This window comes from Hemitrygon akajei, chromosome 21 (assembly GCF_048418815.1).
Source record: "Hemitrygon akajei chromosome 21, sHemAka1.3, whole genome shotgun sequence".
Taxonomy (NCBI): domain Eukaryota; kingdom Metazoa; phylum Chordata; class Chondrichthyes; order Myliobatiformes; family Dasyatidae; genus Hemitrygon; species Hemitrygon akajei.
In genome coordinates this window covers 19,814,896-19,842,109 of record NC_133144.1, presented here as the reverse complement: position 1 = coordinate 19,842,109, position 27,214 = coordinate 19,814,896, and the positions used below count along the sequence as shown (strand labels likewise).

The 27,214-nt window shown below is 43.5% G+C and overlaps 1 protein-coding gene across 1 annotated transcript in view; it reads left to right on the top strand.

Annotated features, from left to right (window-relative positions):
• Nucleotides 1–26,945, top strand: part of LOC140714136 (sorting nexin-27-like) — a 142,198-nt gene extending 115,253 nt beyond the window's left edge. Inside the window, exons 5-13 of the mRNA XM_073024945.1 lie at nt 11,112–11,216; nt 13,567–13,645; nt 15,617–15,780; nt 16,660–16,749; nt 17,678–17,827; nt 19,302–19,430; nt 20,435–20,494; nt 21,586–21,636; nt 25,059–26,945. Coding sequence (XP_072881046.1) covers nt 11,112–11,216; nt 13,567–13,645; nt 15,617–15,780; nt 16,660–16,749; nt 17,678–17,827; nt 19,302–19,430; nt 20,435–20,494; nt 21,586–21,636; nt 25,059–25,109 — 879 coding nt within the window. The 3' untranslated portion in view covers nt 25,110–26,945. The remainder of the gene's footprint in view (nt 1–11,111; nt 11,217–13,566; nt 13,646–15,616; nt 15,781–16,659; nt 16,750–17,677; nt 17,828–19,301; nt 19,431–20,434; nt 20,495–21,585; nt 21,637–25,058) is intronic.
• Nucleotides 26,946–27,214: the final 269 nt, after the last annotated feature.

Here is a 27,214-nt window from a genome sequence, read left to right as displayed (position 1 = left end):
CAGCCCCCCCCGCAACATAAAAAAGTATATGTATAAGAAGAGAAAAAAAAAATACTATTCTCATTTAGTATTTCTAAAATTTTGCTTTTCTCTTCTATAATATCCATAAATGTCCATCACTTCTGTTCCTTGGGTCTATCTTCATCTTTAATCCATTACGTTTGGAAGCCTCTATGTGTAATTAGCGAATAGATGGAAGTTCTTGTACAAACTCCTCCGCTTTTCGATAATCGGAAAAAAAAAATTTTCCCTCCTCCAAAAAAATTATCAGTGTTGCTGGATGACGCATTGTAAATTTATAACCCTTTTCCCATAAGGCTTTTTTCGCTGGGTTAAATTCCTTCTTTCTCTTCAACAGGTTGTAACTTATATCAGGATAAAAAAGAATTGGTTTCCCTGCTATCATCGGTGGCCCGTTTCTATTTTTGGCACTTTGGGCAGCGGCCTTCAGGATCTTTTCTTTGTCTTGGTATCGTAAGCATTTTATCAAAATTGATCGTGGGTTTTGATCAGCTCGAGGTCTTGACCTTAAAGATCTATGCACCCTTTCAATCTCAATTGGAGTTCCTCTTTCCATTTCCAATTTTTCAGGAATCCATTTTTGAAAAAAATTTATTGGATCTTCTCCTTCTATATCTTCTTTAAGTCCAACAATTTTAATATTATTTCGTCTACTGAGATTTTCAAGCTTATCAATTTTTTCCATAAATTGTTTTCTTTCTGATGTCCAAGCAGTATTTTCCTTTTCCATTTTGTCCATTCTTTCAACCATGTCTTCCATTGTAGTTTCCAAGTCTGTAATTCTTTTTTCCATTTTTTCCTGTCTCTTTGTCATTTTATCAAGCATAATCTCCATATTGGTCATTTTTTTTCCGAGTATTTTTTGATTATTTTTAATTACTTTTAATGTGTCTAATTTACGCATTATTTGCCTCAAAGTCTTTTCTATATTTCTAGAAGGACTTTTACCTCTTTCTTCATCTGATCCTTCCGAGAGATTTGACTCTCCCTCCGATTCGCTATCATTTTCAGTTGCAGTGGTGGCTGGGCTTTGTAGTTCTTGTTGCTCCCGTTTGCGCATGCTCCATCCTTCACGTTTGCGCAGTTCACGATGGTTTTTTCCTTTGGAAGTGGCCAGTGTTGCCACAATCTCCTGTTCCGTATCGCCGGTGATATAATGTACCTGAGACCGCGGTTCCTCGGTAGACGTGGGCCTTGTTCTTGTTCCAACTTGCGTAGTCTTCCCGGTATTAGTTTTCTTCATCTTCCTTCCTTGAGGCATAGCTTGACACAGTCCGGAGTCGTTTATAAGTAACTTTTAGAAAGTATTGACTAACTTTTCTTCATTTAAACATTAATTTATTAACTTTTTACGGGAGAGCTGGGTCCCTGCGTCTCGATCCTACGTCATCACGTGATGTCCCCCAGTTTCTAACTTGTTGAAGTAGTGAAATTGTTTCATTTTCACTCCTGGCTGTTCTGGCAACTCCAGGTCCGAATGCTTCAAACTGCAGTGAGCAAAACAGTTCTGAATTGTCTTACTGCATATTTCTTGCCAACTATCAGTAACAAAAATCACTGATTTTTGAACACAAACTCAGGCAAATGGTGCTATTCAAAAACTGTTCACTCTAACACGGTGTAGTGTCTTAAAGCCACACAAGCAAATGTGACTGGTGCTTAGAAACTGTTTGGCAACAGTGTCCTATCCAAATTAAGTTGCATAGTGTCCCAAATAAGTGACTGCCCCAATTAACCGGAATCCACTGCATTTTAAAAAGAGACTTGCGTTATGATTGTCATGAACTCCCAAGTGCTCCAAAACATCATACAACTAATACTTGTAAAGAATAATATTGGAGTGATCAAATGAATACTTTTGACTGAGAAACTCATCCTTTGTAACTCTTTGCCCACTCAAGGGGCAGGCAGAGCCTACAGTTCATTATCTTCCGTGAAATATGAAGTGGAATATGAACCCAAACCCTAGTAGGAACCAAGGTAGTGATCAGTGAGCCTCATAAATTAACCAACTATTAACACACTATCAAAATTTCCATAGATTGTTGCCTTGGATGCTACACACGTTGTTGCTGCTGGCCCCTGAGGGATGGAGTATCTGCCGCCTCCCATCTGCCAGGATTTATACTGCCTGATGACTCTCAAAGTGTTACTAAATGTTGGTTTTATTTAGTATGCACAACCTGAATCACAATGTACACCAGGTTTCAGAGTGTCAAAGGCTGGGGCGATTGATTTATGCCAAATGTACAGTCCTGAAGATATTTTTGGTTTGGTATTTTTCTGCCCTGGGCTGTACTGGGTTGTTATTGGGTAGCTGATTGAAGAACCCTTATAGAGTTTTTGGTATTGGGCCTGGAGAAAGTTACAAATCTGTGCAGGTGGTAACTGGAGAGGAAGATGATGAGAATCATTTGCACCTCAATTACATATTCTCAGCAATATCTTCACCTAACACCAGTTCCTGTTCACCATATGATCTGTACTCCAAGTACAGGGATGTCTGACAGAAAGCTATAGTTCCTGTAGATCCAGTCCTGGCCATAAGTAGACCACAGGATTTTCTACACTTGAAACTTTGGACTTAAAAGTAACAACCAGCATTTGTCAACCACAGCATAGAGCTTGTACGTTGACTAAAGTAAGCATTTTTTCTGACCATTCCTTTGCATTCCTACTCTAGATAAATCCAAAACCACGTAGCCTATTTATGCAGAGCTAATCACTTCTGTACTCACTAATCTACTCCTGACTGGGAATGCTTCAGTTTTACATTAATGATCATTGTGTTCATATCTCTCATCATCATCATTATCTTCAGCCTATAACTGGGCAGGACCTTTTTATAATTCACTTCACATCTTTTGTCTATCTCTTAAACAAAAGAGATTCTGCAGATCCAGAGTAACACTCACAAAATTTTGGAAAATCTCAGCTGGTCAGGTAGCATCCATGGAGAGGAATAAACAGTTCACATTCCCAGCTGATGCCCTTTATCAGGTCCTCTCCATTGATGCTGCCTGACCTGAGTCCTCCATAATTTTGTGAGTGTTAACTTTGTGTATCTCTGAATTTTACTATTCTATTCTTGTTGTTGTGGCTTCAGTTGAATATCACAGTAGGCTCTGAAAGCCCTCCAGCTCTTTCTCTCCTCCTTTGTAATGCTTCCCATCCAGCTTCTGGCTCCCTGGTTTGATAACTTGCCGTGATTTGACACTGACTCTCATTTATGCCCCTGAGAAGTGTTTTGGAATGTTTTGTATATCTCAGAAACAGGAGCTTTTCAGAACTATTTGGTCAGAACTTTTGTGTAGGCAGGATTGGGAGAACTGATGTGGGAAGGAAATGGTCCAACAAGTGAAATGAGGGGCTTAAACCTGGTGGGAAAAGGAGAGTGAACACGAGTGGGGGCCATTGGCAGTGGAGAGGACGAAGGGAAAGGGAATGGCCTTGGGATGACATGAGGAAAGCTGATAGGGCCACAAGATAAAATCTGTGAGGTAGAAGGTGTGTGGAACAAAGTGCTGAGATGTGATTTGAAATGTTTGTGCGCTTTTAGAAGGCAAAGCATGTGAGGTCAAATTGTGCAAGTTCAGGTTGAATCCTTGAACTGCATTTTAACCACTACTGTACATTGTTTAAAAACTCAAGCTGTACAACATTATTGATTACTGTATATTGATCTGTGTAAGGAATCCTTGTGTGCATGAAAAGCATCCTGTTTGGATATTTGTGCTCACTTGATCCTCCTCATCTATTCCTGTAACTATTAACATTACTCATTGTAGGAGCCATGCATCTGTTTTCTATCTGCATTGTATTCTGTGTTGTGCATTTATGATACTAACTGGTCACATGGGTGGGGTGTGGTAAGCAAAGGGAATCAGTTATGTCTTTTGCTTTGTTCTAAGCAGTTTGGTTTGGTTCTGGGAGCTGCTGGGTGTCATAGCATTTGTTGTCTGCTTTATTTGCGCTTAATTGCATTGCTTTAAGATTGTTTGTTTTGCTGGTTGCTAATGAAGAATCGAACACATTTCTTCCACTTTTGGAACATTATAATTGTATTGCACCTCATACGAGGATAACAACCCGTGCTAGGTTGCCATCAGCAGCAATTAGTTTGTTAGAATTGGTTTCTACACCCCTAATCCCATCCTGCCACTTGCCTTTACATTGCCAACCCTTAAATGTATCAGTGAATGAGATCTAGGGGAATGACAATAAAGCAGCAGCAGGGGACAGAGTTTGGATGATTTGCTGTGATCTATCCATAATATCCTTTGGTGCCAACAGTCACATACTTACAGATACTGATTGGAACATTTCAACAGTAAAAAAAAAACCCATCCATCTTCCTCAGGCACTAGGTAGTCAGATGACAAGTCTCCCTGGAGACTCCTCTTTATATTCCCTCTGGAGTGAGTAGGGCATGGGTGGGGATTAATGCTTGATCATGATTGGCTTGATCTGAATTGCCTTTTCCTGATTGGTTAGTTCGAATTGGTCTTGTCCTGACTGGTCAGTTTTTTAATTATTAGGCTAAACCCTCTTTTTAGGAACATGTGGTCCCAGAATGGAGCTATCTACACTCTTAGAACCTACATTTAGGTCCCCCACATGCTCCATCTCTAGTGATTCCCTAATCTTTCTCTTGTAGGCATTCTGTTCCTTGCCAAGGATGTTGACCTCATCAAACCTTGGCCTACATAAGCATGATAGGCAGTGTTTAGCGATCCCTCTTCGTTCTGCTGTCAGGTTCTGCTAGAATTGGAACATGTGGGGGTCCTCAGTGTAGGTTCTAAAAGTGTAGAGATAACTCCAGTCTGGGACCACACACTCCTAAAGAGGGTTTGGCCTAAAAAATCGACCAATCAGAACAAGGCCAATTTGAACTAACCAACCAGGAATGGGCAATTCAGATCCAGCCGAGCAGGATAGAGCATTAAGCCCCGCCCATGCCCTAACTCAAGAGGGCAGAAAAGGAGGTGAACAAGGGGAACTTGTCATTTGACTAATTAGTGTCTTAGGAAGACGGTCGGGTTTACCATTGAGACATTGCAATCAGTATCTGTAAGTATGTGCCAAGGGTTAGTATGGATAGATCTGATAACCAGTCACAAAGTTCCTTAATTAAGAGAGAATCTGCAGATGCTGTAAATCCAAGCAACACATACAAAATGCCGGAGGAACTCAGCAGACCAGGCAGCATCAATGGTAAGACTCTGGGCACTGTGGAGGATCTGAGAGATCTTGAGGTCTGTGTCATTAGGGCACTCAAAGCTGCTGTGCAGGTTGGCAGTGTGGTTAAGAAAGCGTATGGTGTGTTGGCCTTCATTAACCGTGGGATTAAGTTTAAAAGCCATGAGGTAATGTTACAGCTATATAAGACCTTGGTCAGACCCCACTTGGAGTACTGTGTTCAGTTCTGGTGGCCTCACTACAGGAAGGATGTGGTACTATAGAGAGAGAGTGCAGAGGAGATTTACAAGGATGTTGCCTGGATTGGAGGACTTAATTTATGAGAATAGATTGAGTGAACTTGGCCTTTTCTTCTTGGAGCAACGAGGATGAGAGGTGTATAAGATGATGAGGGGTATTGATTGTGAGGATAGCCAGAGGCTTTTTCCCAGGGCTGAAATGGCTAATACAAGGAGCATAGTGTTAAGGTGCTTGGAAATAGGTACCAGGGGGAAATCAGGGGTAAGTTTCTCCACACAGAGTGATGCACTGCCAGCGGCGGTGGTGGAAGCGGATAGAGTAGGGTCTTTTAAGAGTCTCTTAGATAGGTACATGGAGCTTAGAAAAATAGAAGGCAGTGTGGTAGGGAAATTCTAGGCAGTTTCTAGAGTAGGTTGCATGGTCGGTAAAATATTGTGGGCTGAAGAGCCTGTAATGTGCTGTAGATTTCTGTGTTCTATGAGAAAAGTACAGTCAATGTTTTAGCAAAAAAAAGATGAGGAGTAGACTTTAAATGTAGGGGACGGGAGAGAGAAAAACACAAGGTGATAGGTGAAACTGGGAGGGGAAGGGATGAAGTTTGGTGAAAGATACAGGGCTGGAGAAGGGGAAGTCTAATAGGAGGGGATAGAAGGCCATGGAAGAAAGAAAAAAGAGGGGAGGGGCACAAGAGGGATGCAATGGCAGGCAAGGAGATAAGGTGAGAGAAAGAAAAGGAGATGGAGAGTGGTGGGTTTATAGTAGACATCAGTAGATAAGTTGTCTGCAGAGATAGAGACACTGAGATCGAGAAAGGGAAGAGAGGAGACAGAAATGGACCAGGTAAATTTGAGGGCAGGGTGGAAGTTGGAGGCAAAGTTGATGAAGTCGACAAGCTCCCCACGTGGGTGCAGGAAGCTGTACCAATGCAGTTGTAGATGTAGTGTAGGAAAAGTGGGGGATGGACACCAGTGTCGGCTTGGAACATGGACTATTCCACATAGCCAACAAAAAGGCAAACATAGCTGGGACCTATGCAAGTGCCCATGGCTACACCTTTTGTTTGAAGGAAGTGGGAGGAGCCAAAGGAGAAATTATTAAGTGTGAGGGCAAGTGCCAAAGCTTCCATAGTCAGTTACGATTTGCTGTGATCATGTTGACTGACAGAGCAAGCTTGAAGAGCTATGTGGCTGATTCCTGTCCTTATTTTCTTTCAGCTTTCAAAACCTTTGTTTTTTTAAAGATCTTTTTGAGTGATCCAGATCACCTGATAACTATGATAGTTATTGTTTAATAGTTCCATTTAATATCAGAGAACATACAACCTGAAATTCAGACAGCCACAAAAACAGAATAGTGCCCCAAAGAATGAGTGACAGTAAAAACATTAGAACCCCAAAGTCCCTTATCCCCCCCCCATTTCAGCAAACAAAACTCTGCACACTCCACCCACCTAGCAAGCAATAGCAAAGCCCTGAAGAAAGACCATGATCTGCAGAACAACAAAAACTAATCGTTCACCCAACAATTTGACATGACACAGGCTCTCTCTCGCTAATAACGGGACAGAAGGGTGTCACAGCAAGAGGGTAGACTAACAAGACAAAAAGAAACACTCGATGACTTAGTGTTAAAGTCTGCCATGTCACTTTTTTTCTGCACAACTCTCCCCCACAAATGAGTGAAACAGAAAGAGAGAGTGGTTTGCCGAGCACAGAACCCCACATTCCATTTTCTCCTGCAATGCTTTATTCGGTGGCGCCAACATAGAATCAGCTGGTTCCCAGGGCTGCAAAGTCTCGGAACCCCAAAGGCGCATTCATCTTCTAGGCCATGTCTTTGGGATATCGAAAAACAGCCAGTTGGTGAGCCCCACTCACGAGTTCCATCGCTGCAAAGAACGGAAGATTGAGTGTAGCTCTAGGTCATGGTCTTCGATAGAACCCCTTCCTCCTCCAAAGGGAAAAGAGAGACTCAAGAGCAGAATTAGGCCATTCAGCCCATGGAGACTGCTCCACCATTTCATCATGGCTGATCCTCGGATCCCATTCAACACCATAGACCTGCTCTCTTACCATATCCCTTGATGCCCCGACCAATCAATAGACAATAGGTGCAGAAGTAGACCATTCGGCCCTTCGAGCCTGCACTACCATTTTGAGATCATGGCTGATCAATTACTATCAATACCCGGTTCCTGCCTTGTCCCCATATCCCTTGATTCCCCTATCCATAAGATACCTATCTAGCTCCTTCTTGAAAGCATCCAGAGAATTGGCCTCCACTACCTTCCGAGGCAGTGCATTCCAGACCCCCACAACTCTCTGGGAGAAGAAGTTTTTCCTTAACTCTGTCCTAAATGACCTACCCCTTATTCTCAAACCATGCCCTCTGGTACTGGACTCTCCCAGCATCTGGAACATATTTCCTGCCTCTATCTTGTCCAATCCCTTAATAATCTTATATGTTTCAATCTGATCCCCTCTCAATCTCCTTAATTCCAGCGTGTACAAGCCCAGTCTCTCTAACCTCTCTGCGTAAGACAGTCCAGACATCCCAGGAATTAACCTCATGAATCTACGCTGCACTTCCTCTACAGCCAGGATGTCCTTCCTTAACCCTGGAGACCAAAACTGTACACAGTACTCCAGGTGTAGTCTCACCAGGGCTCTGTACAAATGCAAGAGGATTTCCTTGCTCTTGTACTCAATTCCCTTTGTAATAAAGGCTAACATTCCATTAGCCTTCTTCACTGCCTGCTGCACTTGCTCATTCACCTTCAGTGACTGATGAACAAGGACTGCGAGATCTCTTTGTATTACTCCCTTACCCAACTCTATACCGTTCAGATAATAATCTGCCTTCCTGTTCTTACTCCCAAAGTGGATAACCTCACACTTATTCACATGAAACGTCATCTGCCAAGTATCTGCCCACTCACCCAGCCTATCCAAGTCACCCTGAATTCTCCTAACATCCTCATCACATGTCACACCGCCACCCAGCTTAGTATCATCAGCAAATTTGCTGATGTTATTTTCTATGCCTTCATCCAAATCGTTAACGTAAATGGTAAACAGCTGTGGTCCCAATACCGAGCCCTGTGGCACCCCACTAGTCACCACCTGCCATTCCGAGAAACACCCATTCACCTCTACCCTTTGCTTTCTATCTGCCAACCAGTTTTCTATCCATGTCAATGCCTTCCCCCGGATGCCCTGAGCTTTGATTTTACCCACCAATCTTCTATGTGGGACCTTATCAAATGCCTTCTGAAAATCGAGGTACACTACATCCACTGGATGTCCCCCGTCTAACTTCCTGGTTACATCCTCGAAAAACTCCAACAGATTAGTCAAGCATGATTTACCCTTGGTAAATCCATGCTGGCACGGCCCAATCCTATCACTGCTATCTAGATATGCCATTATTTCATCCTTAATAATGGACTCTAGCATTTTTCCCACCACCGATGTCAGGCTGACAGGTCGATAGTTCTCTGTTTTCTCCCTTCCTCCTTTCTTAAAAAGTGGGATAACATTAGCCATTCTCCAATCCTCAGGAACTGATCCTGAATCTAAGGAACATTGGAAAATGATTACCAATGCATCCGCAATTTCCAGGGCCACCTCCTTTAGTACCCTAGGGTGCAGACCATCTGGACTTGGACCTATCAATCAGGAGCCTATCAAATTTTGCTTAGAATATACTCATGGACTTGGCCTCCACTACAGTCTCTGGCAGAGCATTCCACAGATTCACTACTCTTTGGCTACAAAAAAATCCCTCCTTACCTCTGTCCTAAAAGGTTGCCCCTCAATTTTGAACCTGTGCCCTCTGCCCAACAGGACTTGTCCTTGTAATCTTTGATTTTCCACCTTCTCCAATGTTCTCCAACTTTTGGAGGTGATCATGATGTAGACTGATCAAGCTTTCCAAGATATTTAGTATAACTTCAGTCCTCTCCCTCAAGAAAAAACTCTAGTTCTGAGCTTACTCTTGAATCACATGTAAACTTGTAATGATTTATTTATTGGGATGCCTTCAACCTGCGTCACCCAGCAATCCCCTGAGTTAACCCTTGCCTGATCATGGGACAATTTAAAACGATTAATTAACCTATCGAACAGTACGTCTTTGGACTGTGGGAGGAAACCAGAGCACCTGGAGGAAACCCACAAGGAGAACGTATTTTAGTCATTATTTCTGAAACACTGCTTTGTATAGATCCTTAATCCCCATGTAATGTGTAGTCTCATTCTTTTAAACAAAATGTAATTGCTCGTCTATTGGAATTCATTTGCATATTTTATGAACATTACTTTGTAATGCATTGGAGCCCTCCTGGCTGCTTGGTGTCATCTTTAATTTAGAAACTGACCAAAATCTAAATTGTTCATAGAGCCTTTAAAGAATAACAATCCCTGCACTGATTTGTGTGGGACCAGTTCCCACTCTAAGCCAAATGGCTGTCCTTCTGCTCCTTTTTCTTAGCTAGTTAGCAATCCGTCCTGACAACTCTCCCCTATCCCTGCAGGCTCTGACCTCATCCATTGTTTTATTAGGCGTGCCTTAACTGACATGACATTGTATTACCTGACTTGTGTCAGATGGAACCAAATGTAAATATAATTTGCAGTGGAAGAATTAAAGTCAACTTGTTATGTCAGGACTATTTGAGATGCTAATATTTGGTTTATCATACAATCCAGGGTTAAAATAAGAATCATTATGTGCATGGAGGTAGGGCAGCCAATGTGCTGGAAGTCTGGGCATGGATTCAAAAGGGATGTCATTTGTTATTCATGTGGTGCTGTTGCCTTTAGAGTCTATAATTGGTTAAGTGGAGAAAGATCTTTGGGGGCATCCTGAAATGGTGTCTGTGGTTTTCTTAGCTGACCTGTGAAATATTTAACTATCCGGACAGGTGTTTCTGGCCATGACCAAGAAGAGTAAAATCCAATAGCAGTGTCTGGGATTGATGTTTGGATTTTCTGTGGCGAGCCATTGGTTTGCTGCCAAAGAAATGGGGCAGAACTTCTATCCTGGGCAACGAGTCTGGCTCCCCACAGACTGGTGTAGTGCAGTGTAGCTCAAGCAGTTAGCTGGAGTCAGAATGGTTTCAGCAGCCAGCTATCACCCTTACCTGTAAGGGTATCGGTTCAGTTCAGGCAACAAACCTGAGTCTGAATGTTTGTGGAGACATCTGGCATTAGCAAACATTTGAAAACAGTAACAATTAAAATTGAGCAAAGAAAGTATTTTAAAGACATTAACATACAGACACTAGCAACTAAAATAACAGCATTTAACTTGCCTAAATAAAATGCTGCCTTTATCTGAGCAGCTGATTTTCTTCTAAAAAGGGCTGCTGTATTTCGCCAACATTCAACCAGCACAGGCTCAGTGCCCAGGTATTCAGCCTGAAGAGTTCACACTGCTTTATGTGGCTCCATTGCAGGTGACAAGTCAGGCAATGTAGCTGACAAAAGCCTGATACCAGAACTACTTCTTGAGAGATTCAGGTCTAAGTGCATGGATTGGACCTTCCCGGATAGTCCCCACACTATTTCCTTAGGTCAGGAAACTGCTGACTGCTTGCCTTTAGCAGTAACTATTATAAAAGCTGAACTTCTATCGTTATATTCTTTCAGAGCACAAACGGGCTGTCTGATGTGGACCTGAGGATAGCATTGCCTGACAGGAGCATCATCACCGTCACTGTCAAAAAAAACAGCACCGCAGATGAAGTTTACAGGGTGAGTTGAATGCTCAGGCCACTGGCAATAATCAGGAAGTGGACCTCAGCTGTCAACAGATCTCCCTCCTGGTTTTACACTGGCATTGGACAAAGCAGTTTGGGCATAAACAAGCCAAGAAAACAAAGGTCAATTTAATTATTATCAAAGCATGTATCCATATACAATTTGTATTTGTATTTCTCCAGATAGCCACAAAGCAAAGAAAGAACATGGAAGTCATTCAGGAGAGAAACATCAACTCCCCCGCCATACAAAATCAAACAGCATCCCATTCATCAATCCCACCCCCACCGCCCCCCGCCCCCACAAACAGGACAGGAACATCGACCCCAAATAACAACCCCACCCCCACACAAAAAACTAACAGAACATCAACCCCCAAACCCTCTCCCCTCACACAACAAAACGGAAAAGGAACGGGTGATTTAAAAAAAACACGGAATATTAAAAAGAAGTGTAATTCTGGAAAAAGTCCACAGTCTATAAACGCAATAGTCCAATCCATAAGTGGAGAACGAAGATACCATCACGGACGTTCATCGAAAGAGAGGGACACCACACCAGTCAGAGAGGCTTTCCCGCCTGCCACAGCAATCCACACAGTGAAAGGCTACTTGCAGGCTCCTGCTCTGGCAGCAATCAAAGGCAGGCAGTCACCACTGAAACTCTCACTCGCCTTGGGCGTTCAATGCAGAGAAACTGTATATGACTGTTTTAATGTGACAAGGTCTATTGCATTTGTTGGCTGGCATCTGCAATGTTAATTTAAAAAAAACGTTGGCACATTGTCGTCTTGTCATCATCCTCAGATGTGATGTTGGTGTGCAGGGATTTTTGTTGTATTGTGTTGCAGACAGACTATGCCAACATGTAGACTGCTCGAACCTTCTTTGTAATCTGTGTGGAAGTCAAACCCTCCTGGTAAAGGGTCATCTCCCACTTGCAGAGAGAGCATCTGGACATAGCACAGCACAGGAACAGGTCTTTGCCCCACAATATATGTACAGCTGCAACATTACCCCCCAATGCTTGAACACAATCCTCAACTAATGAAGGCCAACACACATTTCACCTTCCTAACTACCCCATCAATTTTGAGGGATCTATGTACGTGGACCTGAGGATCCCTCTGTTCTTCCACACTGTTAAGAATCCCGCCATTAACCTTGTTCTCTATGGTCAGGTTTGATCTTCCAAAGTATATCACTTCTCTCTTTTCTGGATTGAACTGCTTCTGCCAACAAAGGATCGCCATCCATCCTTGACATGCAGTAATGTTACTGAATGTTCCAAGTCATCATTAACAAAAATAACTGGAGCAGAATCACACACGGTGGCTAGTCTATTGGATGAACATTACTCCGTACAGCACCAGCACAGCGTGACTGCAGCATGTGTCACCTACAGAATGCACTGCAGCAACCCACTACGGCTGCCTCTCAACACAACTTTATTTTAATTTAGAGAAACAATGTGGAACAGCCCAATAACACACTGATTTAACTCTAGTCTAATCACAGGACAATTTACAATGACCAAATAACCTTCTAATCTGTAAGTCTGTGGGAGAAATCCAGAAGACCCGGAAGAAACCCACATGCACATGGGAAGAATGTTCAAACTTTCTTACAAATGACACCGGAATTGAGCTGTAATAGCATCACACTACCGCAGTGCCCTGGAAATCACAATTATCATAATAGCTGCATAGAAATGCCGTTCCTTCAAATCTCCCCCCCCCCCCCACCCCACAAATCCCATACCATTCTATTTGGGAAATGTATTCCTATTGCGTCATTTTCACTGGGTCCGAGTGCCTGAGCTCCTTGCTTATCAGCTCCTTTAGTAGGACGAGCATTTGAAGGCAGTTCATTGTCCCCTACCTTCTGGGTACATATGGATGGGCAGCAAGCACTGGACAGGCCGGTTGAGGATAGGATGATGATCTTGCTAGTTACGGCAACATCTTATTAAAAAGATGGCATCAAACATCAAGTTTGTTGGACTGAAATCTTTATTTAATTGTTCGATAATGGGATAACTGAAATCTAAAGATTTGGGGTCTTTTGGTTGTTTTCATATTGTTTATAAAGAAGTGCTAGATAGATATCAAGTTTGAGTTTGGATGCTTCAGGAATTTGGAACCGGTTTCACGTTGGTCTTGGAAATTTATTTTAATTAGATTTTGATCTGTATGTAAAGCTGGCATTGATTATACCTTTCGTCTTTTGTCACAGTCACATCCAACTTGCCATCCTTGACTTTACAAGACTTGTTTTTGTTATGCCCAGTGCTGTGCAACATGCAGTGTGACTGACCGTTGGTTCACTCTCTGCTTGACCCACAGGCTGTACAGGAACACCTACAAATGGATAGTATCACAGCAAGTTTCTTCACCCTGTTTGAAGTAGTGGATCACTTCTTTGGTAAGGTGGCAAGTTTAATTCTTTAAATGTTTGGTGCCAGAAGGAACAGTGCAATTTATCTGAAGTCAGAAAATTCGATGTTCATTCGCATTGGTGGCAAAGTGACAGATGAGAGATGAAGATGTTGTTCCTCCAGTTATATTGGACTTCGCTGCTTATATCAGATTCAGATTCAGTTTATTGTCATTTATAAACCACAAATACAATGCAGTTAAAAAATGAGACAACGTTCTCCAGAATGATATCACGAAAAAGCACAAAACAGACCACACAAGAAAAACCACGTAACGTTTGGTAATCCCCAGTCCAGAGTCCGGAGAGGCTGCTGCGTATCGATATCGCTCTACCGTCTTAGCACGTTCCCCAGAAAGGAACTACAAACCCAACAGACAAACCGAAAGCTACAAGACCTACACAAAACCACATAGTTACATATAGTTATAGTTAACATATAGTTTCAACAGTGCAGACAAAACCATAATTGATAGAAGACTAATTGACAAAGACCACATAACTATAACACATAGTTTCAACAGTGCAAAGCAATACTGTAATCTGATAAAGAGCAGTCCATGCACGGTTTAAAAGAGAGTCTCAAAGTCCCGACAGCCCATCATCTCACGCAGACGGTAGAAGGAAGAAAAACTCTTCCTGCCATGAACCTCCAGCGCTGCAGCTTGCCGATACAGCACTTTGGGAGCTCCAACCACAACCAACTCCGAGTCCATCCGAAAACTTATATGTTTTCTCAGTGATTCTAATTTTCCTCCTTTCACTTTGTGATGGTTTGTGAAGTGCTGGTTGTGATGTTACTACTCATGGTTTGTGAGACAGGTCAGCCTTTTCCTGCTCCTGTTGTTTATGTTGTTTGTATCCGTCGTGAAGTCAAACAGCAGGTACCTTCACCCTCACCTATCAACTTCCAGCTTGTACTCCTCCCCCTCCTCCCCTTACCATATTCTGGCTTCTGTGCCCTTCCTTTCCAGTCCTGATGAAGGATCTCATCCCAAATGTCAACTGTTTATTCCTCTCCGTACTGCCTCACTTGCTGAGTTCTTCCAGCATTGTGTGTGTGTTTCTCAAATTTCCAGCATCTGCAGAATCTCTTCTGTTTAAGATGTAGAGTTTTTAGAAGGATGTGGGTGATATCTCCCTCCAGTTAACAATATGCTTATTTATCTTCCATAGTGTCGCTTGAATGTTAATTGACATTAGAAACTTTTACTCTTCACTGAAAGGTTTTCCTTAACAAACATTGGGCCTGATCTACAAATTACATTCCCCTTTATTGCAATATTGCTGTAATCTCACTCATTTCAAAGTAAATTTATTATCAAAGTACATATATGTCACCATATACAACCCTGTGACTGATTTTCTTACAGGCATACTCAGTAAATCCAAGAACCATAATTCAGTCATTAAAGACTGCACCTGACAGGGTGGACAAACAGTCAATATGCAAAGGACAATATAAACTGTGCAAATACAAATAAGTAAATAAACAATAATTATTGAGAACCTGAGGTGAAGAATCCTTGAAACTGAGTCCACAGGTTCTCTAGATGTAAATCATTTAGATTTTGCAATCATGAGCCAAGGATGCCAGTGTTAGGACAACCGACCAAATCTTAATAATGAGGAGGAGGCAGAAGTAAAGATGAGTTTAATAAACTAATCCCAGTGTCTAGTGATTAGGGAGTTGAAGGCTGAGTGAAATCAGAGATGTATTAGAGTTCTCAGATGGCTTTCAGCTGGAGAATGTGACGGAGTCAAGTGATACAGATTTAAACTGAAGTGCAAAGGGTCACATTCGGTCAACTGTAACACTTGTTCCCATTGTTGTATCGTCTCTGACTCAGCAGAGCTATTCTTTAGCTGGAGATGTTTTCCAGCCTTCCTCTGATTCAGAAAGGCATTGATGATACGAAGCATCATTTGCATTTTAATGCATACTTCCTGCATTTGCAGAGAGGAAGCTGGTTCCCAATGAGTTTCCACATAAACTGTACGTACAGAACTACACGTCGGCGGCAGCCGGGACCTGTCTGGTTATCAGGAAGTGGCTCTTCACCATGGCCCAGGAAGAAGTCCTGAATGACAATGATCTCGCCGTAACCTACTTCTTCCATCAGGTACATGTGCACTCTCTGTACACCAGGTCTAGTCTGCTTGTTTAATTTGGTAACAATTGCTAGCAGCTCAGTGCATGACAGTTGAAGTTATTTGGTGTCGCTCCGTTTCTGTAATTCTGGGGCAGAGTCTGTACAAAATAGGCGGTTTGCTTACCCAGAGCTTTGCAAGGAGTGTGGTATAGAAGACTGGTTTCCATTCCTTTTGAGAAGCACCTCGCACGTTATCTGTTTCTTTTGTTCCTTCGTCCTCCAGAACTCAGCTTAGACCATGGGTCTGATCAGCCGGAACCTGTGATCAATGCCTCCATGTTAAAGGTCTGGTGTGTGCTTGGTTTGAACAGGATCAAGTCTTGCCTCAGTGTTCTTTGCTTTACCTTGCCCATTACAGCTGCAGTCTGTTAACTGGGGTGTACAGGCTCAGCGATTCAATTTGTCACTGCAAATCAGCATTAGCAAAGGCTATACTGAAAGCACACAGGTCAGTCAGCAGTAAGTGAGACAGAGAGATGAATGCTTCACATCGAAGCACTGCAGAACAAGCCTTGTCAGGATGACCTTTGTCAAGGGACATGGCAATTAATCATGGTATCCAAAGCTTTCAGCCCAGCCAAGTTGATTTTGCTTTTTATCAAGTTTGTCATTTTAAAGAAAGCAATTCCTTTACAGAATAAAGGGCTGAATGAAGTGGTTTCATGACATTGATCATCTTGGCAAAAAATGTAGGGTGTACACTCCAAGAATAGCTGGAAGGCTCATAGATAATGTATAACTGAGCTGTGGATGTGATGCGCCGGCCGGCTTGCTGAAGTTTGTTTCTGGAAAGTGGGTTGCCGAGGGATCGCCCCTCCAAGTCACCTGGCTGTGTTTTTGTAATTGCAGGCAGTGGAGGATGTGAAGAAAGGCCGAATTCGAGTTGGTGATAAATCGTATCAGCTTCAGAAACTGTCCGAACAGCACAAGAAAGTCATGGTAGGGCTTTCCGATACAGGGTGGGGAGTTTTATCAGAACAAACAGCTGATGGTTGTCACATGCTCTGCAAGAGCACAGTGCTGCTGATCTTTAACCTCCCCACCCAGAATCTGAGAATGTAATTTGGTTTTCAAAGGTGGAAACTGGGTCATTTACTGCAATATCCTACCACGGCAATGCTTCTCACCAGTTACAAAAGAGGGGAAGGATTTATGGGAAGTACTGGAATTGGTTCATGGTTATCACGTGTACCAAGATACAGTGGAAAGATTTTGTTTGTATGCCATCCAGAGCGATCATTCTGTACATCAAAGCAAACCACAGTGCAGAATATAGCAGTATAGTTGCGGAGAAAGTGCAGTGCAGGTAGACGATAAAATGCAAGGGCCATGACTTAGTAGGTTAGGAGATCAAGAATATGAGGGGGCCATTCAAGAATCTGATAACAGCAGGATGAAAGCTGTCCTTGGGCTTTTGTATCCTCTCCCTGACCAGAGAGAGAAGAAGAAGGAATGGAAGGGCTCCCACCATGACAACACTCCTAAGCGGGCTGACAGGGAAAGGAATGTAGGCAGTGGTGTACTTGGGGCATGATAACTGATGGGACCCCATTTCACCATCCCAAACTGACTAGGGAATCGTCAGGCCTGCAAAGACATGCACAGCAAGATCCCAGGCCCACTCTGAGTTAAAGGACTGTGTCTCCTGATTGCTAAGGTGGGGAGGGGGGTGAAGCTGCCAGATAATGGAAAGTCAGCAGGCCTGAGACAGAGAGTAGAACAGTGTTCCAGAGAGCGAGAGCTGGGAGGAAGGTCCTGCTGCAGCACTGTGTGACGAGCTGTAGATTTAGTTCCTGGGCAGGGAGTGAGTGGATGTGGAGAAGTTAGCTGAAGTATGGTCTGATGCTCAGTCTTTCCATTATTGCAGTATTTGAACATGGTTCGGACCTGTGAAGGTTACAGCCAGATAGTCTTCCCCCATTGTCGCTGCGACTCTCGAAGGAAGGGGCACGTCATGGCAGCCATTAGCATTCAGCACTTTAAACTGCATGCTTGCACTGAGGATGGACAGCTGGAGGTAGGTGAGATCGGGCGGCCTGGTACATCAGCTCCTTTCTGCAATGATGTGTGAAATCTCCATGGTGTTTGCTGTCTCCACTCCTGGCATCATTCCTCTCTCCCTGCAGCTCCCACCTCCGCACCCTCCCACCACTGCTGTCCTTTCAAAGTTCTTTGCAAAAGTTACTGCAGCACAGCGGTATAGCGGTTAGCATAGCGCTGTTACAGCGCCAGTGACCCGGGGTCAATTCCATCGCTGTCTGTAAGGAGTTGGTGTGTTCTCCCTGTGACCACATGGGTTTCCTGCCACGTTTCAAACTCTTACCAGTTAGTAGGTTAATCAGTCACATGGGTGGCATGGGCTCGTTGGGCCAATAGGGCTGTTGCTGTGCTGTATCTCTAAATAACCAATAAACAAACAAACAAGTTCCACTGCTCTGTCAAGCAATGCCTTCAAATCTTCGTCAACCAGAATGTGAATCCTGACTTGACCACTGTAGAACTGTACAGTGTGGAGTGGACTATTTTGAGAATCCAACTTGTGCATGAGTACCTCTTTCTAGGTCATAGCCATTTTGTTGCTCTCTGTATGACTTTGCAAAAAGCTCCTTAATTCCATTAAGTAGTGGTGAGTGGATTTTGCTTCATCAGATTTGGCACACAGTTCCATATTTTACCTACCTTTGGCACAGTTTATTCCCAGCACTCATTTCTGCATTTCTTTGTTATTTTAGAAACATAGAAAACCTACAGCACAATACAGGCACTTCGGCCCACAAAGGCTTGCCGAACGTGTTCTTACCTGAGAAATTACCTAGGGTTACCCATAGCCATCTATTTTTCTCTTAAACGACCCTTAAAAAAGAGTCTCTTAAAAGACCCTGTCATATCTGTCTCCACCACCGTCACTGGCAGCTCATTCCATGCACTCACCACTCTCTGCGTAAAAAGAAAAATAACTTACCCCTGAAATCTCCTCTGTACCTACTTCTAAACACCTTCAAACTGTGCCCTCTTGTCCTAGCCATTTCCGCCCTAGGAAAAAGCCTCTGACTGTACACCTCTATTAGGTCACCTCTCATCCTCTGTCGCTCCAAGGAGAAAAGGACGAGTTCACTCAACCTGTTCTCATAAGGCATGCTCCTCAATCCAGGCAACATCCTTGTAAATCTCCTCTGCACCCTTTCTATGGTTTCCAGATCCTTCCTGTAGTGAGGCGACCAGAACTGAGGATTTTGGTAATCTTAAGCATTTTTATTAACATCATTGACTTTATCAGAACCCCCTATCACCAGTGATTGTATTGTTGATGATTTCCTTGCCCCCTCAAGTCTTCTGCTTTCTGGAGGTAGAACAGACTAATGCAACCAGAATTGGTCAACATTGTTGGAGTTGTACAAGAAGGTTGCAGGCATTACCAAGCCACATCAGGGATGGGTTCTGACTGGGGTTTTCTTGCACCATGAAAACGCTGACACGTTGTATTTTAAAAGAACCAGGTGATTGTATTTGACTGGGCCGAGATGCACCAGTGGGACACAGATGAAGAGGGAATGGCGTTCTGCTTTGAGTACATCCGCGGGGAAAAGAAACCACGCTGGGTGAAGATTTTCACTCCATATGTGAGTAACCAGTATGGCTTTTGCTTCTCTACCTGCCTCAGTGCTTCCTGCAAAAGGGGAAAGCAGCAGTTATTTTCTCCCATCCCTGCAGTGTTCAGGCAGGCACTTTGTTGCCGTGCTGAGGGGCTGCTGCACTGTCAGCAGCTCAGCCCTTTGCACGTGATGCTCAGTCTTCTGGTGCGCAGGATAAGTGTCAGGCAGGGGGAGCTGAGTTCTTGCTCAGTTCTTCAGATTTTCATTTTGTTGTGAATTATGTTTGGACATCAGGATAGTAAATGGTGCTATAGAAATGCAAATATCCCTTCTGTTGTGCAAGCTTGTGGTGTTTACATTGGCTGCCACTTTTCCTTCATTAAAATCGTTGCTGTGGTTGTAAAGTATTTGGAGAGGTGCTGAGGGCCTGAAAGCCTTGTTGAGAAAGACTGGGCAGGGTTAGGCCATTACATCTACCACACATTTGAAAGATATTTAAATAGTCTCCCTTCCCTGCTCTATACCCAAGTCCTGAAAATTTCTCCTGCTCAGCTATATCCAGCTTCTCTTGAAATTTGGAGACACGAGGTGCTGGAATTTAGAGTGAAAAACATTGGAGGAGCTCAGTGAGTCAGGCGGCATCTGAGGAGGGAAGTGGGCAGTGGATGCTTCTGATCAGACAGAGGAAAGACTCAACTTGAAACATCGCCTGTCCATTTCCCTCCCAGACCCACTGAGGTCCTGCAGTACATTTTTATTTGTTTTTCTTGAAACTGTAAGGCGGTGCTGCCTGTTCTGCCAGGAGAGCAGTAACGTGGGATACTCGTGTCCAGCACAGGTACTGGGCTGTAGTGGAGCCTCTGCACTGAGGGATCAGTGTGCGCCACAGACAGCTGGGCTGGGCCGTAGTTAGATGTCCTGCTCTTCCACCCCACTCTGACCCTGAGAGTGGCACTGATTTTTATTCACATTTCCTGGAGTTCCCTCTGAAGCTTGTGCACAGTGACTTTGTATTTCTTCTTGTTTTCCAGTTTAACTACATGCACGAGTGTTTCGAGCGGGTTTTGTGTGAGCTGAGGTGGAGGAAAGAGGTAAGAGAGAGAGTGAGGACAATCCTGGACCGCACTCTGGTTTTGACTGTTGTTTCCCCACATCCCAGATCCCTGTCTGTGAAATTCAGTCTCATGGAAGGCAACTTGTACAGCGGCTGTCAACTAGAGCTGCCGCACCCCCCCCCCCCCCCTCCCCACACCGTGTTCAGTCAGCTGAAGACGAGCTGTATTGTGTTTGACTGCAGACTGCTGCAACTTTCATGAACTCAGGGTCTTGGACTGTAATTTAGTGTGACTGTATTTTACTGATATCTTATATGCGTTGGTACTGTGTTTTGCACCTTGACCCCGGAGTAACGCTATTCGTGTATGAGTGAATGGCAATTAAACTTGAACTAATTGCTTCCAGCATTGTGTCCAGTCACCAGCCCTCGGGGGTTTGGTGTTGAGTTTATTGTCACGTGCACAAGTACGTGGTGTGTACAGGTGGAATGGAAAGCCTGCCTGTAGCAACATCTCAGGATGAGCATGTAGATGGAGTCCAGAGATGAGAATTGTTTGTTCGATTGCATGTCTGGTATCTCTTCAGATCAAACTCTCCCAGGTTTTCAGGTTATAGATGAGGCAGTGAACCTTAACCTCCTGCGCCCTCCCCCACACTTATTCCAGTTGTACCAAAGTATTTGTTTGGAACTGTAAACGGTGCCAGATCCCATACGTATTTACCACATGGTATCCAGAAGATGCAAAGTGAGATAGACATTTACTAATTAATGCTGCTCTTCCCCTCCCTATCACGCATTTCCCCCTCTCCTCCTTCCTGGGGTCATTCCAAATATGCTTCATGGGAAATGTGGAGGACACAACCTCAGAATAGAAGGATGTCCCTTTAGAATGGAGTTGAAGAGGAATTTCTTTAGGCAGAGGGTGGAATACCTGCACACAGATGGCTGTGGAAGCCAAGTATATTTAAAGTGGAGGTTGATAGGTTCTCCATGTGTAAGGGCATCAAAGGTTACAAGGAGAAGTCAGGAGGGTAGGGTTGAGAGGGATAATAAATCTGCCATGATTGAATGTGAAGCACACTCATTCCATTTCTATATCTTACGGTTATATGGTCTCTCCCACAGATGGAAGAAGCTGGCCATGATGAAAATAACAGGAACAGCTCCAGTGGCATGGTAAGAAATGGGGGAAGGAGGAATAGAAACGTTTTGATGTTGCTGGTGAGGTTGTAATGAGGCTGTGATTCAGAGTGTCCATTTACAGGTTTGACCTCAGTAAAGCTGAGGCTTCTTCAAGAGTGAGCATTGTTGGTGCATTAGTCTAGATCCAAATGATTACATTAAGGTCAGTGTTATCAGCAGAATGCTCCCAATGGGGTGCTCAGACTCTTTGCCAAAAGTTTTCTTCTTCTATTCTCTGATTTTTGAAATCCGTTTTGGTCTTTTGAAGCCACTGATTAGGTTTTCAGCAAGGAAGACCTGATCCAGACTTTGGAATTGTTGAAGGGAGTTGATAGGGTTTGGGGGGAGAAATCAGTTCTGTTACTGGGTGAACTGAGAAGGAACACAGCCTTACTATTGGAACTGGACCCCTGAGGAATAAGGTGATAGACGTCTGGAACACCACTGGAATTTTCATAACTGATCAGTTCTGGGATTATCTGGGTAAAGTATTCGGGGGATTTGGCAAATAAAGGATTTAGGCTAAAAAAAATCAAACTCTCACTCCTCTTAAAAAAGCTGGAGTAGAGTTGGGTGGCTGAAAGCTATTTTCTGCTCCTAGCATTTCTGTGAAACATTTCTCACTGACACTGACTTGCTCCTCCTGCACCTCCTCCTCCCCTGCCCCCTTTCCCAGTAATCTGCTGTGTACATTTTGTACATGGTTCTAGAGCAAGGAGTACCTTGAAGCATTAGGACTTTATAAGTGTGCTGAGAGTCCAGGGATTGAAACTTCCAGCTGGTTTGTGTGCCCGAGGGCTAAGAGCTCACTGGCCTGTCTGCTTGCAGTCCCAGCTTTATTTTGCATCCTCACTTTCATCCGTCGAGCAAAGCTGAAATAGATTTGAAAGGGCAAGTTTGGAGGTCCACATCACACAGCGCTGTTCCATCCCTGTGAAATGCTCAAATGTTAAATTGTGCACAGTGTGTGAAATCCCCTCCTTTCTAACCTGTACTTCAGACAACTGAGATTTTACCTGCTAGTCTCACATTTGAACAATGGTTCACTTTCTGATTCTCATGTAAATGGCATTAGGAGTTGCACATATCCCACTGGGGCTTCAGCTCCACAGGGGATAGTGCATCCAGCTCCTTACTTTCCATGGGTTCAGTTGGTGAGCACTGATCCAGATTAGTTGCCTGTCCAGTGTGGCTCCTGTCCCAGCACTCTGGTCAATGCTCCATGCCCCATGTCATCAGTGGAATGTCCTTGTGGGAGTTTTCTCTCACCTTGGGGTCATGAACCCATAAAAAATACCTTGCAATTCTTTTGCACTATTTATTTATGGTGTTACGAACCCCGTAACTGGGTCACTTACCAGCAAAGATAGAGAGGTCCGTTGAAGTCTGATGGTACTATTTTTAACAGTATTTATTGGTAAAAATACACAAAAATAATATCAATGCAAATATACAGATACTATATGTCGTCAATACTAAATCTAAACGTGCGGGTATAATAATAATCAATAAGAAATAGCTCTATCGTTGTCTAGGGGATAATGTATTGTCCAGTGGAAATATAAAAGTCACTCAGTTCATACAGGCTTCAGCCTTTGGGGACCGCTGGGTTTTCAATTGTTGGAGAGAGAGAGATTTTGAGAATAGAACTTGCCAGCTTTGCTTTATCCGCTTTTGATCTGTATTCGTCCTTTAGCGAGGTCATTCCGTGGAGGACTTGTCATCCGAGCAAGGATGGACACACACACAAGCCTCCACCGGTCTCATACGTTTCTCCTGGTGTGTCTGAAGGGGTTGTTCCCCAGACCCTCTTTTATCTTTACTCACGGGGTCTCAGATGTCAATCAGGTTGGGATGATGCAATCCCTCAACCAGCCCACTCAGGTCACTCCCTGAGGGCTTCAATGAATAGTACAGTACTCAATACACAATTCCGTCTCGAAGAGACAATAGCCGTTATCAATGGTTCCGCCTTGCTGAGGCCAGGAGACATTCCAACCCCTGTGTATTCTGGACGTCTCTCTCTCATTTCCTGGGTCCCAGACCCGAATTAATAGCGATCTTGCGATTCTCAAAAAGGAGGGGGCTACTTTGTACCCTTCGGCCCCTCAGAGTTGTGGCACGTTCGTAACAATGGTAACAGTATTTTTTATGTTCTCCACTGAACTATGCCTCAAAGCAACAAATTTCACTACAAATGTCAGTGATGATAAATTAGGTTCTGATTTTGACTTGTCTCAATTCAGCTCAAGTTTCTAATCCTCTGTGACACAAGTACAGTAGTTATTACTGGCTCTGTAAGAAGGTCCTTCCTAAATGCTCTTGAAAGAATTGGCACTAACTTTCTGGTGGTATCCTATTGTCCAGGACACAGGACCAGCAGAAATAATTCATCCCTACCTCATCTGTCCCTTATAACATTCTAAACACCAATCATATCAGCCTTTAACCTAACACTTTTCAGGGACTGTGACACTGCTTCATATAAAAAGTTTGCCCCAGGATTTGGAAGCATTTGTCATTATTTTTAATAGGGCAAGTTATTGTTGAACAGAAATGACAAACAGATTCAAACTTATTCACAGGTTCTTCAGGCTATGTCCATTTAGGGCTGCATTTTCACTCTTCAAATGTTCGTAAAAGCTCAGAGCCTAACTCATCCCATCTTCCCCACTATTCTGGACACATTAAATTTACATTATTATTAATTTAGGTTTAATCACCTGTCAATTTCTCACCTCATCAGGACCAAGCCTACCATCATTGTCTTGGATCATCTGTTGTCAGATTAAAACGCCGTTGACATTTTGCTCTGGCATCAAATGGTTCTGTGGCTGCTGTAATTTATTTAGAAGTCCCTCAATCTGTGGTGTGTTTGGGATGTTCATAGATATAAAGATCTCTAGAAGGGTTGGTGGTTAACTATCTCTTTCAGTTATTCCTAGTTGGTACATGAAGGGTAAATCTGGATGTAGTTGATGAGAGGGTAGGGGATTAAAGTGGGATTGGTGTAAATGTGTGGTTGATGGTTGGCCTGTACTTAATGGGCCAAAGAGCCTGTTTGCATGTCTATGATTATGTAAAACTATCATTGCAAGTGCAGTAGTTCTACTGATGAAGGTGCTCTCCCTCTCTCTGCCTTTGGGTTTGACTAGTGGATGAGGGAGGGGTAGGTGGTGTTGATTGGTTCGGGTAGAGGACAAGGGAGGAGTAGACAGTATTGTGTGGTTTGGGGATGTTTATCAGGATCCTCCAGAGTTCATGCCTGTGAATCCTGTACCGGACACATTTGAGTGGTTTCATTGAAAGCCTCATCAAAGCCTGGTGTGCCCCGAGCCTGGGGGTGGGGACTGTAGCTGCAGGAGGGTTACCTTGACCTTGTCTCTAACCTGGACTTCCTGTGCTGTTCATTTCAGAACATCTTTCACGCAGCAGCAGCGAGAGGTAATCGAGGCTTGCTGTCCTGATGGGAGACCTCATTCTCTGTAGCATCTCAGCACCTTAGCATGAAACCGAAGCAATTGGACCTTGGACATTGGGAGATGGGGAGGCATGCAACAGCCCAAACCTTTCCTCAATGCAGCTGTGACATCAAAACAATCTTCGAGTAGTCCATTCCTCATTTCATCCCATCCTTCACTGTTATAAAGTTGCCACTCATAGCCACATCTGCAAGTGATCAAAGAGTGACGTGTTCATTGACTGCAGGACGCTGGGGTGTAAATTCCCGAACCAGGGAGCAGCTGTAGCATTTGGCCAACAGTGTACCCGATGGCCGTGCTTGCCAGTTCCGATTTGTTAGCCTGGGACCAGTGGGTCAAGGGGCGAACACTAAGTCATCCAGAATCCATCTCCAACCTAATCAAAATGTCAACAGTGTTAGCTACTGGATAATCGCTGAATATTAGCAGCAGGATCCCTTGATTGTTTAGAGAGCTTCAGTCTCCAAATGACTGGATAAATGCTCGGAGCATGCCTTTATTAACTGGATCCAAGCATCAGTTCACGTTGACCATTTCTTAATGCAGGAATATCAGGTTTCAGAGTGGATTTTCCTTTTCAGCACCAGATTTTGGAGTAATCTACAGCCTGTCTCTGGATCACATCCTGCATGCAAGATATACAGTGTTGCATTTCAGTAAATTGCAATGGGGGGCAAAATGAGAGGGGTTGGGGGAAGAGGCCTTTTTCCTTAAACTGTACAAAATAGTAAGTTTTTTTTTGTATTGAAAACCAGGAAAGATGTTTTGTATAATTGAACTGTTGTGCCCTGCCAAGGGAGTGAACTCTCCCATTCAGAAAAGTGTTTCATTTAGAGTCTTCTGCTGGGGGTAAGTACAGTGGCATCCAGTGACTTGTTGGTAGTGATCACTCCAAGCTGCCATGGAAATGTTGAGACGTGTTATGACAATGAAAAGAATGGACAGAGGGGGAGAAACGTTCAGTAGGAGAACGGATTTGTCTTTAACCCATTTTGCATCCACAATACTTTTCTTCCCTTTGGGAAGGAATAAGACAGATTGAAACCCATCACTACAAGTTCTTGAACACTTGGCTGGAAAACGGCCTGTATGTTATACAGTAAATGAAAGTACTTCCAGTGCTTTTTGTTGCATATTGTTTCTGAAACAAGCAGTTACTTAACCTCGACATGCTGCTTAACAACACAGCTATTCAGACTCTGTGTGTATAGGTTAGTCAGTCGCCAGTTGTCAGTGGAGAATGTGCAGTTTGTGTTCCTCACCGACAGTAATGTTAGTCTCCCTGAGTTCGCCTCCTTTAGGAAGTTGGGAGCAAGGAACCAGTTGGTGTGACTGCCAGTTCCCTTTCCCTTTTCCTGTATCGGGACATTCACCAGGTTCATCTGGGTTAGAATGTAGAAACTCAGTGGGGAGAAAAAGAGACTGATTCTGTGATATTTTAAGGCTTTGAGTCATCGTGACCTCTTCTACACAGTGCAGTCTTTGTATCATTGAAGGACTGATGGATCAGTTTAAAGTCAAACTTCCTGACAGACCGAGTGACAAGGTTGACGGTGGAAATATTGCATGAGGATCTAACAGTCTTACCTAGTAAGGGAGAGACTGCGTGTTGTGTTTGGTTTTGAGCCAGTAAGGGCCAAAAAATACAAGGCCACACGACTGTTTGCCACAGGTCGACTGTTGGGGGGAAGCAATTGTTTTTGTAAAAAAAAATTCTAGTCTTCTCAAAATTACCATGTAATTTCTTGAAAGCATCAGTGTTAAAGCTGCAATGTAATTATTTATAGATCCATAATTAAAGGTGGCGACTGGTTTGTGTAACATGCTGTCACGGTGTCAGTTTACTCGAAACGTGTGTAATGTCTCCACATTGGGTACAGATTGACCTTGTGGACTGTGGCCAACTTGCTGGGATTTCACAAACTTTTCAACTCAAGCCAATCTCCCCGGGTTGTCAAGTCTTAGATTTGTTTGATTAATTTCAAACAGGGTTAAGAAGGCATTTGGGGTGTTGGCCTTAATTAGTTGGGGATGAGTTCAAGAACCATGAGGTAATGTTGGTTGGACCACAGTTCAAGTATCGTGCTCAG